Source organism: Epinephelus moara, chromosome 16 (genome assembly GCF_006386435.1).
Source record: "Epinephelus moara isolate mb chromosome 16, YSFRI_EMoa_1.0, whole genome shotgun sequence".
Classification (NCBI taxonomy): domain Eukaryota; kingdom Metazoa; phylum Chordata; class Actinopteri; order Perciformes; family Serranidae; genus Epinephelus; species Epinephelus moara.
The window spans coordinates 48,267,608-48,287,577 of NC_065521.1; the positions used below are offsets into that span (position 1 = coordinate 48,267,608).

Sequence of the window (19,970 nt, forward strand, 5' to 3'; positions counted from 1 at the left end):
CAGCACAAGAACTGGGACAGCAATATATAAAAGCTGTGATTTAAAATGAGTAGTTCAAAAACTGAACTGTAAAAAGAGGTTTTATGGCATAAAGTGAGATGAGAAGATAGAAACCACTGTCATATCTGTCTGTTTAATATGTAGCCAGCAGCTGATTAGATATACTCAGCTTAACTTAGCATAATGACTGAAAACAAGGGGAGACAGATGCCAGTACACCTCTACCACCTGTACCAGCATCCCTATTTCACTAATTAACATGTTATATTTAGTTGGTTTAATCTGCACAAACACTGATGTGTAAAAATTTGCAAATTTACAAGTTGCTGTTTTACTCAGCTACTGAGAAGACAAGTGCAGCCACGCAGCCATCGGAGGCTGCAGGAAGTTGCTGTGTCCAGGCAAAAAATAGTGCGGCACAGGCACACCCCTGTATAATGCTAAATTGACGTTTTAACATTTCGGTTTTTGTTTGGATTACACAAAAATATATATATGTGTCAACTAGTGAGCTGTGGGGGTGCTGGTAGGAGCATTTCATTACCTTTGGACAGAGCAAGGCTAACTGTTCTCTCCTGTCCTTATGCTAAGCTAAGCTAAGCTAACCAGCTGCTGGCTGCAGCCTCAGGAGTGCCCATACAGCGTTTTTATCCAAGCACTATTGTCTTTTTTCAATTGACCATTCGCTAAGTTTCGCCCCCAGACCCAGACTGGCCAATCATAATGTTGCATCTGGCCGGCTCAGACCAGGGTTCGACAACAACACAGTTGTGCTCCATTGACTCTCATGCAGTCGTTTCAGATTTCCTTCATTTTCAGGCTGGTTTTGTGGATTTGGAGCTAAATGTTGTGCCTGTTTCTTCCCTGTTCCAAAATCAAACCCTGAAAAGTGTAGGGTTAGCTAGCTAGCTACTGAAGATATAGCCTACTGAATGTATAGATGAATTCGGCGAGCGATTTGTGTATGCCGCCATCTTGCGGCGGCGCCATTGCTGCGGTGACATGTGTCAGTCATCAATTCATTATGCTGTCATTGTGAACTGACTCTCTACAATGACAGCATCATGAATAGCTGGATTGATGATGTTAGACAGTGGCCTCCGGTAACTGATGAAGGTATCTTAAATGAGTACCGATATTAATTTAGAAATTAATCATTTGTTTGAGCGATAAGCAGGAAAGATTAGAGTAATAGGGAGATAATAGACTGTATCATTAAACACTGTGTAATATAACGTTAGCATACGTTACGTGTGCTGACGTTAGCAAGCTAGCAGCGTGACATTTAATCATTATGGACAGGCTACATGACTAAAAACAACAACAACACGTGTTTGTGTTTTGTTTTAGGTATTCAAGAATATTTTATTGATCTCCTGGCCTCCGATGACCAGAAAAACGGCAGGTTTCTGATTGAGGGTCAAAATTACCTGAGCTCCGGATGGGTCGGGCAAATTTTACACCACCTTTTAGATGTAGCCTGTCCATAATGATTAAATGTCACGCTGCTAGCTTGCTAACATCAGCACACGTAACGTATGCTAACGTTATATTACACAGTGTTTAATGATACAGTCTGTTATCTCCCTATTACTCCAATCTTTCTTGCTTATCGCTCAAACAAATGATTAATCTCTAAATTAATATCAGTACTCATTTAAGATACCTTCATCGGTTACACGAGGCCACTGTCTAACATCATCAATCCAGCTATTCATGATGCTGTCATTGTAGAGAGTCAGTTCACAATGACAGCATAATGAATTGATGACTGACACATGTCACCGCAGCAATGGTGCCGCCGCAAGATGGCGGCATACACAAATCGCTCGCCGAATTCATCTATACACATGCTGCTTTTGCTTTTTAATGATTATAACAGTGGAACAAAGACCGACCCTGCTGTACAGGAACCAGTGAAGGGAAGCAGGGAAACTTTGTGATATTCAACCAGCTGTGTGTCATCACAGTGTGCGCAGATGAACTTTGCTTGTCCGGCAGCGGAGGTCCAGGTGCTGGCAGCAACACGGGTGTGAAGCCAAACACCGTTCATCTGCACACACTGTGATGCCACACAGCTGGTTCAATATCAGCAAAGTTTCCCTTTATATTCATTGTCTTGTGTGGCGATCAGCAGTGATGTGGTGGTTCACTTTTACACTGTGATCTGTAGCCTATAGTTCGGCTTTAGCTTCTAACTATCTTTGTCTTTTTAACCTGTTGTTGCTGCTGAGTCAGTTTGACATCCTGGATATATCCTTCAAACACAGACTGTAGACCCCTCTGTCTGCTTCTCTCTGGAATCACTCTTTCATTTGTCCAAAAATATGATAATATTTCTTCAGCAGCTGTGTGTTTCAGTTGGTATGCTTGCAATCAAAGGTGCAGCTTTGATTGGCCGGAGCGGTGTATGTGTACCCTGGAGATTGCTACTGCGCATACTGGTGTCACCAGAGCAGCATTGCAGGGCCTGTATCCTGGATACGTATGTTGGCTTCATTTTTGTACAGTGAGAGGAAGTGAAGACATGTTGTTCATCTTTATATACAGTCATTGGTAAAAGCGCAGCACCCAGCATCTTTTTCACAGTGCTCCCACTTTTATGTGCAGCTACTTTGAGGGCTTCTATTTGAAAATCTCTTTTTCAGAAAGGTGTGGGTGTCGCCAGCACACTGCCAGCACCTTTCTGCCAGGAAACAAACAAACAAACAAACAAAAAAACACTACATGGACTGTCAGCCTCACACTTAAAGGGACAGTACATCAATTGTACTCATCATGACTAGATTGTTAGTGATGAGGAGGACTGGTTTTCTGGTTCTGGAGGAGCTTTGTCAGATACTCTGTAAGAGTCGTATCCATCTTGTCGTCCAGTTCTTGGCAAGAAAGCAAATACGCACATTTCCAAAAATATTGAACTGTTCCTTTAACCTGAGCAACAGCAGATAAATAGAGCAGCGGGTCAGTGGGGGATTGATGCAACCAGCTCACAGTGTAGCATAATTAACCTGTGTTTTATGAAACTGGCCTCGTGTTACTGAGCATAATGTGTTTCTGTTCACCTAGATGGAGCTTGAATTTCATCTCATGGGGTTAAACAGTCTTTTCAGTCTTCACTCAATATAAAAATTCTCAGAAGCTTGTTAGTCTCCAGGAGGTGTTTTTTTTAGACTGCTCTTGTATTGTCTAAATGTCAGCTTTTGTGAGACGTGACCGGTGGTGTGTTGCAGAGACCGAGGGTTGTCAACTGTTACCAGGTTACTGTGCGTCTATCCGACAGCTGAAGCAGGGAGAACTGTGTTATGTTGGGGGGGATGTAAAAGCAAGCTTAATAACAGTTGCTTAGAAACTCCAGGTGTTTTTGTAAAGCTCATAAAAATACACCAAGAATAAAACCAGCGTGCAACTGCATCAGGATTTCTTTTTTGTATTGTTTTGCTTACACATATTTGACCTGTATTTCTGATCTGTAGCCTATACGTGTTCTTCTTGTCCTCAGAGAGCCACAACAGGTTTCTGAGCTACCTTAAAATGTTCTCTCTGTATTGCTGTCTTTCACATTGGTGTCTCGCCCGCAGACACGGTGGCACAGCTGGTTCCTGACGCAGACTCGCCTCTCCACGATCGAGTGCAGCAGTACCGTCAGCTACTGGATGGCCTCCCAATGGACGCTTACACACACGGCTGCATCCTCCATCCGGAGCTCACCACCGACTCTATGATCCCAAAGTACGCCACCGCAGAAATACGTAGTAAGTGAAGCCAGCTCACCGTACTGTGCAGGCATGTTTTAATTTTGCATTAAAGGTCCTGTGTGGCATTTAGGGGGACATATTGGTAGAAATGGAATATAATTTAATAAGTATGCTTTTTTGTGTGAATAATCACCTGAAAATAAGAATTGTTGTGTTTACGTTAACTTAGAATGAGCCTTTCATCTACCACGATTGCCATGATGCACCGCCATGTTCCTACAGTAGCCAGGAGCAGACAAACAGTGGCTCCAGATAGGGCCATTTGCGTTTTCACGTCAGCCACTGTAGTTAGAAGCCCCTCTAAGATGAGAGCATCACAGAAACACTGATTTGACAGTTTTTTATTCATTGTTTTAACCGGTTTAAATCACCTGGTCTGGTCCTCCTGAACAGCGAACACTGAAGGAATTCTAACTGCGAGAAGTTTCAGCTAGTTGCAATCTGCACTCCTCACTAGCCATGTTTCCATCAGCCTGTTTAGATGCGCATCTAGAAGTATCGCATCGGAAAATTATGATGGAAACGCCAAAATTCGAATTAAAATCCCCTGATTCGCACAAACTAAAATATGCTCGCTTTAGCCGGGTTTTGGTTGATTTGAAAAAATGTTGATTTGCAAAACGGGGGATGGAAACAGTTATGTTCGAATTAAGTCTGACGTAGCGCACCTCTCTCCATGGTGATATCCACACTCCGGGTTGGGAAGGCGGTAATGCATTTACAAGCTGGTTGCCAACCGCCAGAAAATGTAGAAGAAGAAGAATGCGAGACTTGTTTTGTTTCCGGTTCTGCGGAAAACTCGCACGAGTTCCTAGTTTTCACCAAAGTCTGTACATTTAATGGAAACACACAGGATTCGTATTCTTTTAATGCGCATTTCCCAATGATTCGAATCACTTTTGGATGGAAACATAGCTACTGTAAGACAACACTAAATCCCCTTAAATGTTACACACAGTTCCTTTAATTACAAAAAGAACAGGGTGGATGTTATATATCCCAAGTTACAAAGTCCTTCATACAAAGCATAAATTGAAATCAAGACAGAAATCTAGTAAGACACCTAATCAAATGGATCAGATTTTGTAATAAGATAAATGAAACCAATTTCAGTAATAAACGATAAAAGAAACAAAGAGACAATTCAAGTGAAACAAAAAAAAAAGACTTAAGATAAAATTCGGGTCAGCTTGCCAGTAATAGTGTATAAGGAAGAGATTTGAAGAAGTAGTTCAACATTTCCAGAAATGCTGATTGCCAACTTTTTAAGTATCAAAGATGTCGTTCTAACTTGAACAGATTAAACAGTATATAATCATTTTTATTTGTGAGCTTTAGAGGTGATGGAAGGTGTTTTTGTTACCTTTGCACGGAGCCAGCTGTTCCCCCGTTTCCAGTCTTTGTGCAAAGCTAAACTAAGCAGCTGCTGGCTGTAGATTTGTTTTAGTAGTTTAATTTATATGTACTAGATGTCACTGACTCAGATGCTGTGTCCACCAAAACGTTTTTTTAATACATTGCAATGGTAGCACTGCGCATTTACGCTGCACTACAAACGACAAGGCGCTGTGTGAGTTCTGCACCGAGCGCTGCGGGTGGGCTTCTTTTTTCTGAGCGTAACTTCGGCTGTTCAATCACAGTGGAGGAGGGACAAATACTGTGAAGACAAACCATCACATCTTACATGTACAAGTGCTGAACAATAAGGGGGGAGAAATCTGTTAATACACTGTATATATATTATGTTTCCTCTCATGAATCCACAAAGTCCTGTCCTCTCTCCTGCATGCTTCAATCTGCCCCTCATCCAAAGCAAGTATTCTACCTTGTGCCAACATGTTTACGTCTGCGAATATTCCGTATCATAGCAACCAGATGCAAACAAAGCCTCTCAGCTGAAAAAATGTGGCACCTCCAGAGCGCTCTCAGACACTCCCAGCTGGGCGTGTCCTGAGGAGCGCCTGGTGTTTTCAGCTGGGAGAAAACACTCTATTAGACAGGGGGCCTCAGGGAACTTGGTTCCTTCAGGCAGGTGTCATTGATAGATTACTGAACTGGCCTAATAGGCACAGGCCCAGGGGCCCAAAGCATCCCCTGGCCCTCATCTGCAAAATGTCACTGAAATTACTGAACCAGGAAGAGAGTTAAAATGACCAAAAATAGATGCAAAGGAACTGCAAAGAGACACAAATCTATAAAAAGATGCTAAATGACGGCAAAGAGAATGACATCTGTGTGTCTTGCTCCTGTGTAGGGGCCTTTTGCATATCTTTGCCCAGGGGCCAGTTGTCTCATTATCACCCATAGGCTCTATAACAGATAAAAGACCTTCCTGATCATCTCAAACTTCGCACAGCACAAAGAGCCTCAACGCTTGGTCAGCAGTGAACACAAAAACAAAACAGGACTGGACCTCTCATCCGTCACGAGCTCTTGGAGTCCAGCTTTGCTCGTGAGAGTTCAAACCGTTGTTCCTAAAAAGACTCACAGTATAAAAACCAATGATTGTCTGTAGACTTCAGATTCCGGCCGCTGAATCACACAGTGTTCACAGATTCACCTCGTATTGTGCAGTGATGCAGCGTGATTCAATGTGACAGTGTGTTCTGCTGCATTTCACAACGCATATTCACACACGTTTAATATTCTCTGTAGATGCATGTGTGTCTTTAGGTGTGTGTGTTAGCATCATGTTTTTATATAATCGATTTTATTCTTATCATTTTAAGTAACTGTTTGTGATTTCATCCCTGATTTGTTTGGGTAGAAGGAAACCGATCTACACCTGCCAACCCAAGGAAGCGTGCATCTACTATTCTCAATTCATGAGCACATGCATGCTTCCTTTGGTGTGGTGATACGGTTGGTGGATGTAGTGCAGTAGAGAGAAAATAGTTCCTACATAAAACTGCTCACAACAAGGTCTGTGGATTATCTTGAGTAAGCGGGTCATGGTTCTGGAAAGAGACGTTGCTGCATCACAAGCTGAGTTCCATCTAGTTCCATTATATTGGAGAGAAGGCAGACATCTCTACAGCTGATACCTCCAACACTCCGCAGCAAAACAATTTAGACTGATAAACAGCACTACAGGTAAAGCTCAGTATAAACTGTGCAATTTTGGGCTGAAAAAAACGTGGCGATATCTTTGGTCGTGGCTCTAAAACGGTGGTATTACGTCGCACAGTGAGAGAGGTTCAAGGATGGCTGTTCATGGTCTTGCGATCAAAGACAGCCTGGGATAAAATTCTGACAGTGTGAGAAATTTAGGACGACCATCTCACTGTGTGACTGCTGTTACGACCTACATCCACGAACCAACCAATAAAAATGCATGCACTGGTACTAAACCCAAACAATCAGACAGATAGCAGCTCGTCATGGAGGCAAAATGTGCTGAAAGAAATGTGAGGGATTCCAGCAAAGAGGAAAACCTTGTGGAGTTGTGGCAGCAGAATCCTCGTCTGTATGATGTGTCCTCCAGCTCTGACCATGATCTTATAAAGAAGGAAGGAAGTAGCGCCTTGTCGCAGCTGCCAGATGAGCAACCAAGCAGCTAGCAAACAGACACACAGCAGTATTTCGTGCCCACAAAATTTTACATTATTTAATAATGTGACCCACTATGTTATGCTTCACAGTTGGAGAAGAATTAACCCATGCAGCATCCTTACGCACTATTGGTACGTTCGTTTTGTACTCGGAGGTCGGAAGTTTTTGCATTTTAGTTGACAACGGTGGATACCATTCTACCGTTGGGATAGCCGTAGCCACTGTTAGCAATATCAGTTGATAACAACGCTCTATGTGGTATTTTGCACATTCAGACAGCGTAGCAACATGCCCACGGATAAAAATTGAACAGTACTATGGGTATTTCTGACCTAATGTAAAACAAGTAAGATAAAATTGCTATAAACAGTACTTTAGCAGAGTGTTTACTCACTATGTATGTGACCGGCAGCCATCTTGAATTCGTAAGTCGGGGTTGATGCGATTGCTCTGAGTTTCCGAGTTTCCGAGTTGGAAATCCGATCTCAGGGCGCATTCGAGTTTAAACTTCCGACTGGGATCTGGGAATTTCCGACCTCCGAGTACAAAACGAACGCACCATATTGCATCGCACGTTCAAGTTTATCAGATCCATGTGGCACAGTGTAGCTGCACTAAACTTATAAGACTGCTAAAATCTCACAGTCTGTAGGAGGCGTAAGATGAAAAAAAAAACTATTTTGGGGTGAACTGTCCCTTTAAGTAAGATTTTGAGTGCAGGACTTTTTCTTGTAACAGAGTATTTTTACACTGGAGTACTGCTACTCCAGAATTTATTTGTAGAATGTGTAGATTGACAAGATAAAAACCAGATGCTATTTTTGTTTTTGCCCCATTTTCCATGTGTATTTTTATTTTGATACATCATATAAATAGATTTCAGAGTTTTGAACTGGTTGCTCTGAACAGTTACAAGCTCTCGAGGTGAATCAGGTCCATTTTTGGGACCAACTAGTCTCCCAAAGCAAAAACATTATAAATGCAAAGCTATTCATCTTCTTGTGCACAAGTCGATTATCATACTGTGTAAATTCTCGCTACTCCATACCAAAAGAAAAAACCCTTAATGCAGCACATTGTAGTGATGCCAGGTTTATAAATCCCAACAGCTAATATCAGGCCTCTGTAGGGTTCTTTCCATCAGGTAATTGGCCTCGGCATGTAAATCAAATAAGCTGGACTACACAGAAATCTGTAGCAGAATTAATTATCCGGTGAACTCAGGTCAGTCTGTGTTATATCTGCAAAATGAATCTGATGGAGTATTTAATGGAAAGCTTCAGTAATGTTTGTTTGTGATTATCCACTTAAGTTTGGTTTATATTAAATCATTACTGACTGCAGTATTTAGTCAAACGTTAAGCCTCTTGGAAATGTTAGAAAGACGAAAAATGTCAGTTTTTGTTTGTTTGTTTCAATTTTTATTATCTGTTATTTTTGTGACAAATGTCATGAAATCCCAAAAGTAACAATGTGTTTTCTAACTTCCTGTCTGTGGCTCACAGCTCCAAGCTCATTGGCTCCTACCTGAAGACTAGAGCTTTAAAAACAGGCCAGAAAAATATAATTTCATTTAAAAAAGGCTCAATATTTAGTTTTAGCAAACTATTTAAATTGGAGGAGATGCTGCATTTGTAGGAGACTATTTTCAGCGGCGGATTAATCCACATTTGTCTGATATTCTAGTGAGTATTTGTGGCAGCAGGATGCTGTGTGTGGGATTGAGTCAAAATAAACTGCAGTGTGTGTGTTTATAATGAAGGCACACAACACTCAGTGCAACGATGTGACTCACTGATGTGTTTTTTGAACAACAATGGAGCTCTATGGCACAGAGGAAGAGGAAATATCAGGCTTTGACACACACACACACACACACACACACACACACACACACACACACACTAGGATAAATTCATTGTTGTTTTGGGTCTTTTCACAAGTTTATTGAAATCAAGAAAAGCCTAGAATATCATCAGACTTATCCTTCAACACTATGAGCTCAGTCAAGTCATTATACAGTATTTCCTATAACAACATGCCCTGCAGACACAATGAAGGGAGCACAGATGAGAATAAACTCTCAGGACAGTCAGATAGCTCCTCTGTAGGATTAAACATGATGTAAGACACCTAATAATATACAATAATATCACAGAAAAAAAAAAAAAAAGTTGATTAGTTGCGTTCCGTAGTGCCCTTTGACATCATTAAAGGTCACAGTGGCTTTGTCACATGATGGAGGCAGACGAGACGACACTGTTTGGCCCCGTGAATGTAACATTTACATTTAAAAAGCGCTCAGATGGAACTGTTGATAGGAGCAACGTTCTCTGCAATTTCTGCAGTAAGGAATTTTGGTACCATCGGAGTATTAAAGCCTGAAATATCACCTCAATGCAAAGCATTTAGCAGTGAACCAGAAGTCCGAGCTAACACAGCCTCTGATGCTAACGCTAGCAGTCAGCCTATCTCAGCTGACACTGAGCAAGAGGCGGGGTTCACCCTGGACAGGTCACCAGACTATCACAGGGCTGACACATAGAGACAGACAACCATTCACACTCACATTCACACCTACGGACAATTTAGAGTCACCAATGAACCTGCATGTGTTTGGACTGTGGGAGGAAGCTGGAGTACCTGGAGGAAACCCACGCTGACACAGGGAGAACATGCAAACTCCACACAGAAGGGCTCCCCTACTCTGGGGTTCAAACCCCCTACCCTAGGTTTGAACCAAGAACCCTCGTGCTGTGAGGCGATAATTTTAATCACAGTGCCGCCTGTATTCAAATATCAGTTTTCTCAAAATCAGTGTCCAAAAATGTCTCGTGATTGACTTTACCTCTATGTGTGTGTGTGTGTGTGTGTGTGTACAGGACACCTGGCGAACGCTGCGACGGAGCTGATGAAGTTGGACCACGAGGAGCCTCAGCTGACAGAACCGTACCTTTCCAAGCAGAAGAAGCTCATGGTGAGTTTAATGTGATTGAAATACATGTATTTATTAATTGTTCTCATTATATACTATTATGTTGTGAATATGGGCGAAGCAACCCTTATTAAACCAATCCCATAATTTCCCCCTGAAATTTCCATTAATTTACACATCAAGCAAGTCATTTTAATGGGATTCAAGGGAGAAATTAATGGGTAAATAACAGTTTGTAATAATTAAGGGATTAGTTAATGGATTAGTTTTACAGTTTAAGGGATAACAATTCTATAAAAAGTACAGTGCCACAAAACATAAAACCTTTATACCTTATGGATGTTCATAATTCAATATAAGTAAAACTTCTCGGAACTTTCAGCAGGTTTAACCTTAAAACCCCTTAATCCATACAGAAAACCCATTAAAAACCCCTCAATATATTAGTTCATAAATAGATTTGGCATAAACCCCTGAAAAAATAGCTTCTTGATTAAAAAAGTTACATCTTTTTAAGTTTGAAATTAACGGATACCTTTAATTTAGTTTTCTAAATAAAAAAACTGAATATTAAAGCCCAAACAACGGCTTAAACCCCTTAAATATCATTCATTTTGCACCTGAAATTATTTCAGACCCTTGAGCTGTATAAAGGAGCACAGCAGTTTAATGACAGAGATATTTTTGACAGCTCTGTTAGCTTATTTACCTCTTTAATACTTTGTGAACCCACTGAAAGTCACACTTGTCTTTATTAGGGTTGAACTCTCTGACAGATAATTGAACTTCTGAGTCTGTAGCTGAGGGACATTTCATCATTAACAGTCTTCAGCAGTTTCCTCGCATTGCACAACTGAAGAGCTGAAATAAAGCAAAGGGGAAAATCATGCAACACTGCACCTTTGACCTAAATACAGCTCATACTCCCTGGAGGAAGAACCCGGCCGTGCAGACGTTGTTTGCATCAGAAGCAGCTGTTTCACCAGTGTTAGAAAGATGTGAGGTTCTGAATCAATGAGGCAGAGATGACTGAGTGTGTCACACCAGAATGGTTTTTAGCCACACTAGTGATGTGTGTGTTGATTGGTTGGTTGTTTGGTGCGGACTGAAATATCTCAGCAACTATGAGATGGATTGGCGCAAAATGTTTCCTAGAGGATGAATCCTAAAGATGATGGTGAAGTCCTGACTTTGTCCGTACCTGACCACCAGGTTGACGTTTTCGTTTTTAATTGGATTGCCACGAAATTCAGCTCAGACATTCTCGTTGCCCTCAGGTGACGTTGTTGGACATTTTAACATGACGGTCTATGAGGATTGACTCACTCTTGGAGTCAGCCTCAAGTGGTCAGTAGAGGAACTGCAGTTTTTGACACTTTAGCCCCTTTTACACTGCCAGATTTTCCGCGAATGTTGGGCCGTTTTGCCGGCAAGCTGCGAGCTTTTAGACACACAGAGCCGGATTGGCAAGTTGATCCGAGGTGCCCAATTTTCCGCCTCGTAGGGTAGTCATATTGGCTGAACCCTTTTAGTTTAAACAGAGCGAGGCGGCCTTGAAGACTTGTGGGAGGAGCTGTTGAGGACGCCGCATGTGTGACCCACTGGCGGTGGATAAACAGGAAACAGCTGATAGCAGGAATTAGCGAGCAGCTAGTAGCAAGAGGGAAACACAAACCTGACAGACACTGTAAAGATGAGCAACTGGGGAGACAAGGAATTGTGCACCCTCCTTGTCCTCGCAAATGAAGAGGCCATTAACCGTCAGATGACGGGGACGGTGAAGAAAGGGCCGACTTATGAGAGAATCGCCGAAGGACTGACCAGCCGCGTGGCTTCCCTCCTACATCACTGTTTACGTCACACTGAGCTACACGTTTTGTTACTTGCTCACGCCCCCCATTGCCCCGAAAAAGGCGCATTCTGTATAAACAAACGATTGGGCTTTCCTGTAAATTTGCACAATTCCTATCTAAAAAGGGCTTTCAGTTCTGGTTTCATTTTTCAGCCCTGCAGGTTGACCCATGATTTAGAACAACAGTGACAAGACGATTTTTCCTTTTAATTATATAAACACCATTATCAACCAGCACTTTGTATGTGTGGTTGTTTTTCAGTTTTATTTTTTGTAAAGGAGCAAACAACACACATCTAGTTCACTAAAGTGTCAGCCTCACACTTGACTGTCCACAGAAAGATCTCTGTCCAGGTGATGTGATTTCACAAAGTGTACTTCCTCAGACGTTGTTTGAAACCCTCTCACACCTTCCTGCGCTCAGACAGTGAGTGATGACGGTGATGCCACAGGTTGCTTTCATTAAAGTCTGTGATGGTTCATTGCTTTGGGGTAATATTGGAGCTGAGCCCATGGATGGTAAACATTACCTGCAAAACATCAGCATTGTTTTGTGAGCATAGTAGAACGCTGACATTAGCATTTAGCTGAAGTGCAGCCTCGTAAAGATGGTACTGCTGTAGGCTCTTAGTCTTGTTTGTTCCTGCCTGGCTGTTATACACCAGGTATTGGCAATATTAGGTACATGCAAGCATTGGGGCTCATACATATTTTGTGTTTATTAACATTTTATCAGTGACAGCTACACATCAGCTGTCACTTTTCTTAAAATGCAGTCTGTATTTAGCATTGAGCCTAAGTAAACACAGTAGGCTAATAGCACAGTGGAGAAATTCTCTCTTACAAGTAAAAGTGCTGCATTCAAAGTGTTACTTAAAGGGGAACACCAACTAAATTCAGAACTCCAATATGTTATTTCCATGACCCAGGAAAGTTCAATCAGTGTCTGTGAACATGAGCTACTCTCTCTCAAAGCCAGAAACCAGAGAAGTAAATCTCAAACTTGTGATGTCATCAAGTAAAAAGTCTAGAGCTGCTTCACAGACAATAAATGGAAGACTGATTTTTTGGAACCACAGAATGTATGTTTTCTTTCTAATATCCAAACCTGTCCTCAAACAACAGTTCATGTGAAATTCTACTAACGTTACGTGCTTAATGTAAAGTTAGCTATGGAGATTAGGTTTAGGCAAGTAACATAACTGTGGTTAGGTTTAGGGAAAAGAAACATGGTGACGACGTACCTTAAAATGACTAAATTCAAGCCTTCCAAAATGCGTGGTTTATGCATAAATTACTGGCTTATCAGTACGTAGGATATGTACAAAGTTTGGTGCACTACTTTATGGAGGAAAACGTATGAACAGAGAACAGCCTGACCCAGATGAGCTTTATTCTATTGAAATGTTCTCAGTTCTGAAACAGAAAATGTACCTACCTACTCAGAATACTCCCCTGGGTGCTCTCAGTTTCATCTATAACATCTTTCTTAATTCTTATTTCTGTCTCATACCATAGGAATAACATTTCTGAATTTAAAAAATCCACTTTAAGCAAAAGTACAAAAGCATTAGCATCAAAATGTATTTAAAGTACTTATTATGCAGAATGGCCCATTTCAGAATAATAAATATTGGATAATTATATTGAAGGTCCAGTGTGTAGGATTTAGGGGCATCTAAATGCAGAAATGTATATGATATTCATAACTATATTTTCATTAGCTCATAATTGCCTGAAAATGAGAATTGTGTGTTTCTGTTAACTTAGAATGAGCCATTTATATCTACATACTCTACATAGCCTACTTGTCCAAGTAGTCCATCATGTTGTTTCTACAGTAGCCTTGAATGGACAAACTGAATACCTCCATTGCTCTGGATAGGCCCATTTGTGTCTCTGAGTCAGCCACTGTAGTTCTCCTACAGTTTCCATCGCTGTGATAGATTAATGTACATATCACTTTATGTTGCAGCTGATAAAGGTGGGCTAATTTTCATCACTTTAAATTCAGCTGGGTAGCTTAATCAATAACAATATGTCATATTGTATTTGTTGATAACATTTTGTATTAATGATTTGAACCTGCAAAGTAACAAGTCACTAAAGCAGAGAAGTTTCTATGCTTGGAGGCCACTTTTGCAAAATGACAGGAGGCCAGGGTCCAGTTCATAAACAAACACTAATGATATTTATGAGCATATATCATAGATTAATTGCCTGTTTTAACCTTTCAATTTTTATTGTCCTCAGTCATCTTAGCCAAAAGGCAAATCCAGTCACAGCAGCCCGGGAGAGGTCAGGTTTGCACAGGGACGTCTCTAGGATTTAGGGATATTCGGAGCTTAGCCCTGATCTCTGTCAAGGGATCCTCCCTTGAAAGTTTTTTGGATTAAAAAAGCTCTATTTTTATGTTTTTTAATGCACTCTGGCACCTTATTTACATTCAAAGGACAAGAAAATCCCAGTGTGAATCAGTTTATTTTCATGTGAAACAGAAAATTATTGACGGGCCACCCGGCATCCTATCTGGCTGTAAACAGAGTATCACTGCACTAAAGTTACCAAATAAATGTAGTGGACTATAAAGTACTATATTACCTCTGAATTGTACTGGATTAGAAGTATAAAGTAACATAAAATGGAATTACTCAAGTAAAATACAAATACCTGAAAACTGTAAGTACAGCACCTTAGTAAATGTTACATTTTTAATCTTTGGATTAAAGTATTTCAAAAAGTATTTAAAGTATTTAATCCTTTATTAAATGATTGTCAGGCAAAAATCTTGGACCACGATAATGTGAACTACCTGAAGAAAATTCTGGGGGAGTTAGCCATGGTTCTAGATCAAGTGGAGGCCGAGCTGGAGAAAAGAAAACTAGAGTATCAAGGTACGTCTGAATGATCATCATCTCTCATTGTAATGGCGCCAAAACGTGCTCCAAATATTTCCACTAATGTTCTTTTCTCAATGAAATGTTCCTTCCCTTGCAGGTCAGAAGTGTGAGTTGTGGCTATGTGGACCTGAATTTACACTAGCTGACGTCTGCCTCGGAGCCTTGTTGCACAGGCTCAAGTTCTTGGGACTTTCTAAGAAATACTGGGAGGACGGCAGCCGACCCAACCTGCAGTCCTTTTTTGTGCGTGTGCAAAAACGCTACGCTTTCCGCAAGGTCTTGGGCGACATCCACACTACCCTTCTGTCGGCGGTCCTACCCAACGCCTTCCGGATGGTAAAAAAGAAGCCACCGTCCTTCTTCGGGGCCTCTTTTCTCATGGGCTCGCTGGGAGGGATGGGCTACTTTGCCTACTGGTATTTAAAAAAGAAATACATGTAGTGAATGCCCTCTTGTTGTGTTAAATGTCTGTGTATTTGTGTGATGTTTCAACTTTTCTGTAATGTTTTATGACTGCAGGAAAACATAATGAATCTATATAGAGAACACTATTACTTACCTGGGTGAACAAAGAATATTAAAACATTCCATAATAAGAAATCCTTGACAGCACATTTTCTGGTAATCAAGGCCTTCATCGACTTTAATTTCTGGCAACTTGCGGCCGGCAAGTCTTTGTTTAACTTTTGTTGGAGGCATGCATCGGGTCTTCTTACACTGAAAAACTTAAAGAAGAAACCCAGACAAAATGTTAAACACAGTAACACCAACAGGGGTTAACTGACCTTCGCATGCCACTATTATAGCCATTACTCATACCTGCTCTTCACTCCTCCATCAGCCTGAGGTTTATCCAGTGAAACCGCAGGAAAATGTTACATGACAAATACTTTCTGATAAGTGCTGTGCTGCCAGAAACTGCCACATGAAGTGATGAAAGGATGGAGGCAAACTTTAACGGAGTAGTTTGACATTTTAGGGAATTTGCTTATTCGCTTTCTAGCAGAGACTCAGATGTTTGGATTGATAGCACTCTCATGTCTGTCCATTGAATATGAAGCCACAGCCAGGAGATGCTTAGCTTAGCTCAGCATTACGACTCGAAGCAAGGGGAAACAGAAAGCCCACACTTGGCCCCAAACAGGGGCGCACCACCAGTAGAGGTAAATCAGGCAAATGTTTGGGCCCCCAAAAAAGAAAAGGGCTCCTCAATGTCCACTCATAGTAGCACATTTTGTACGGTGGTGCAGTGGTTAGCATTGTTGCCTCACAGCAAGAGAGAGCCTGGTTCAAACCCAAGGTGGGGGAGCCCTTCAGCGTGGGTTTTCTCCAGGTACTCCAGTTTCCTCCCACAGTCCAAAGACATGCAGGTTAACTGGTGACTCTAAATTGTCCGTAGGTGTGAATGTGAGTGTGAATGGTTGTTTGTCGCTATGTGTCAGCTCTGTGATAGTCTGGTGACCTGTCCAGGGTGAACCCCACCTCTCACCCAATGTCAGCTGGGATAGGCTCCAGCAGTCACAGAAAAGGAATAAACCTATAGTCCTATAAAAGCACTATACAGTGCACCGCCAGTGCACAAAAATCACCCAAGGCCCTGATCAGATGTGAGGCGCACTGCACTGCCTTTTTATGTTGAGACTGCCCCAATAAGACAGAGCACCTTTTTACATCTTTTTCATGTTTAATTGTTGCTATGCAGCCTCTAAATCATTTGTCGTTAGCATAACCGGTATTTTTCTGTGAAGTCAGCTCACAGATCTCTTCTTTAAAATCTGCTTTAAAATGGCACCTGTTCTGCCTCTAATTGAGGGTGAGAGGCTGTTCCCAAATAGTATGTTGGTCACAGGAAAACAGATATCTGTGTGGCTACATGAGACTCACAGTCCCTGAGAGGACCACCAGCCAAACACAGAGGCATCACCTTGTTGCTGATGGTCGGTTTAAGGCTCATTTTAAGCTGAGTCAGGGACAGTTTGACAATCTGCTGTCATCGCTGGGCCTAATTACGCTTGGTGAAATGTTTGAAAGCAGCTGAGGTGAGAATTTGTTCAAATATGTCTTGCAGCTTGGCCAGGACAGTGTTGAAAGTGAGCTAACGTTAGCTTACCACTTGTTGTTATCACCACCATAGAAGGCTTTCAATTCATCTGATTGGACAATGGGAAAAAATGCCAATGACATTGATGCTTTTTCTACCCAGAGTTCAAGGTGCTCCTGCAAAAATAGAGGCACATACAGTGGAAAAACTAGAGGTGCTCAGCAATGCAAAAGCAGTGCGCGAAACGTCATTGAAAACATTTACAAAAGGACACCCCAGGCTAATAAACGCACTCTAGGATAGCCTTTTAGATAATGCATGGCCTCGATTGGCCTCGATGGGTTTCTTTGCCTGTCAAAGTAAAATGTCCGTAAGCATAGGTAAAGGTTTCTCCCATCAAGTTTGCTTTTTTAGATCACAACTTTTGCGTGGGAAGTGGTGTACGCCTCTTTCAGGCCTTGTTTTGTGTGTATGCAATGTGTGCAAAACAGGATTGCCACGGGCCCCAAGTATTTACACGATGCTCAAAGACTATTTTAACCCTCTAGGTGTAAAATATCCCATCAGTTGCATGATAAAAAAAGATTTAAGCTTAAGTTGTGACTGCATTATCTAATCCAGGTCGCCAGAAAAGACATATATGTCTTTGCTTTGTTTGTAGGAAAATATAAGAGATTAAAAAGAAACATAAATCTGTACCAATACAACAGATATTTTGGCTCATGTTGTACAACTTGAGCAAGGAGATTCTTGCAACTATCTTTGTTTGGATCAGCAAGATAAGGTGCAACTTGGAAAGCATGTTGAAACTTTTTTTTTCTCGTATAGCACAGCAACTTCTTTCTGTCCAGATGGTCAGAGAAGTCTTTGAGGAATCAGGAAGTTTCTTGGGAATGATTTGTTATGTTGCAGCCTTATGCTGAAATCATTTAAATTCACTTTCCACTCATCAGCCTACACTCAGTATCCCAGTGACATAAGTATTCAGATCCTTTGCTATGACACTTGAAATTGAGCTCATGTGCCTCCCATTTTTCCTGATTGTCTTTCTACACCTTGATTGGAGTCCAGCTGTGGTGAATTCAACTGATTGGACATGATTTGTAAAGGCACACAACTGTCCTTATAAATTCTCACAGCTGACACATCAGAACACAAACTGAGTCATGAGGTTGAGGGAGCTGCCTGCAGAGCTCAGAGACAGGATTGTATTGAGGCACAGATCTGGGTAAGGCTAAAAACATCTCTGCTGCATTGACGCTCCCGAGAGCACAGTGGCCTCGATCATTCCTAAATGGAATTAGTTTGAAACAGCGAGGGGCTGCAATCACAAACACTCTGAGAAAGATCTCAGATTGCTCAAAACGTAGCCTGAAAACTTTTAGTAAGGAGTCCCAGCTTAGGGAGAATTCACAGCAACTCTGAGCAAAGAAGGGACAGAGGCTTTAACCTTGGTGCCGAGGTGTGGCTGACTTAACTAAGTATGACTCATTCTTTTAACACATGTGATTGGTTGTCCTTTTGTGAGCCTGCAAGGTGTGGACACCCAGTGGAAATGAAATGAACTGCGTCCCTGAAGTCATTGTTTGCTGTCTGAAGGTTGAGACAGACCCAAGTCATCACTGCTGCTGTTTTTCCTGTTGCCAAATATCTTAGTGTTGTGATCATTTTATTTCTGGCGTTAAAGCGTTATTGCGTCAGGTGGGAGATGTGAGCTCATGTCTAATGAGATCGACCACAGACATTATCCCTGCGCAATGTAATCTGTAGTGTTTCATTTGCTCGCTGTCATCCAGTGTTTGGAGAATATTCCACCTACCTTATTGCCTTCCCACCATTTTCTCCTCTGCTTCAGAGACTCTTAAAAGTCCTCCTCTCTACTCCTAACAGTTTCTCACCTAAGGAGCTCTCTCAGGAGCTGAGATGCTTTGTGAATAACTTATCTTTACAAGGACCTAGTCTTAACTTTTAAGGGGAAATTCTTGGAGGATGTCATAATTGTAAGAATTTTCTTAGAATTTCATCAGTAGGTGTGACTCTTTGTACTGAGAAGATTTGTCAGTATGGGCTGACTGCCTGGCTGAGCACAACTGGGGGGAGCGAAGAGCCTTTACAAGAGAGCATACTCAGGGCAGCACAGTGATGCAGTGGTTAGCACTATTGCCTCAAGCAAGAGAGTTCTGGATTTGAACCCACTAGCCAGGTGGGGCCCTTCAGTGTGGATGGATTTGAACCCACTAGCCAGGTGGGGCCCTTCAGTGTGGAGTTTGCAGGTTCTCCCTGTGTCAGTGTGGGTTTTCTCCAGGTACTCCAGCTTCCTCCCACAGTCCAAAGACATGCAGGTTAATTGGTGACTCTAAATTGTCCGTAGGTGTGAATGTGAGTGTGAATGGTTGTCTGTCTTTATGTGTCAGCTCTGTGATAGTCTGGTGACCTGTCCAGGGTGAACCCTGCCTCTTGTGCGGTGCCAGTTGGGATAGGCTCCAGCCCCTTGCTGACCCTGTACCAGAATGCTGTTGCAGATAATGAATAACCAAACTGAGAAATGAAAGGAACCTGAGCTGAATGTAAAGAGTCATAGCAAAGGGCCTGAATACATATTGATGTGTTGTTTCAGTAATCTTATCTTTATCTTACTATATAATGACGAAAACTCTGTGTGTCTGTTCCACGTTTTTCTCCTCACTGACTTGGTCAATCCATGTGAAATTTGGCACAGTGGTAGAGGGTCATGGGAGGATGCGAATGATGAAGCAATATTACATCAACTGGCCAAAGGGGGGCGCTATAGCAACTGATTGAAATTGCAAACTTTGAATGGGCATATCTCATGCCCCGTATGTCGTAGAGACATGAAACTTTGCACAGAGATGCCTCTCCTCATGAGGAACACATTTGCCTCAAGAACCCATAACTTCCGCTCATATAGATTTTC

At 41.7% G+C, this 19,970-nt stretch overlaps 1 protein-coding gene across 1 annotated transcript in view; it reads left to right on the top strand.

Moving 5' to 3' along the window:
- gdap1l1 (ganglioside induced differentiation associated protein 1-like 1) overlaps positions 1-19,934 on the top strand; it is a 36,019-nt gene extending 16,085 nt beyond the window's left edge. Inside the window, exons 3-7 of the mRNA XM_050064772.1 lie at positions 3,579-3,752; positions 10,190-10,284; positions 14,874-14,988; positions 15,092-19,238; positions 19,281-19,934. Coding sequence (XP_049920729.1) covers positions 3,579-3,752; positions 10,190-10,284; positions 14,874-14,988; positions 15,092-15,435 — 728 coding nt within the window. The 3' untranslated portion in view covers positions 15,436-19,238; positions 19,281-19,934. The remainder of the gene's footprint in view (positions 1-3,578; positions 3,753-10,189; positions 10,285-14,873; positions 14,989-15,091; positions 19,239-19,280) is intronic.
- The last annotated feature ends 36 nt before the right edge of the window (positions 19,935-19,970 follow it).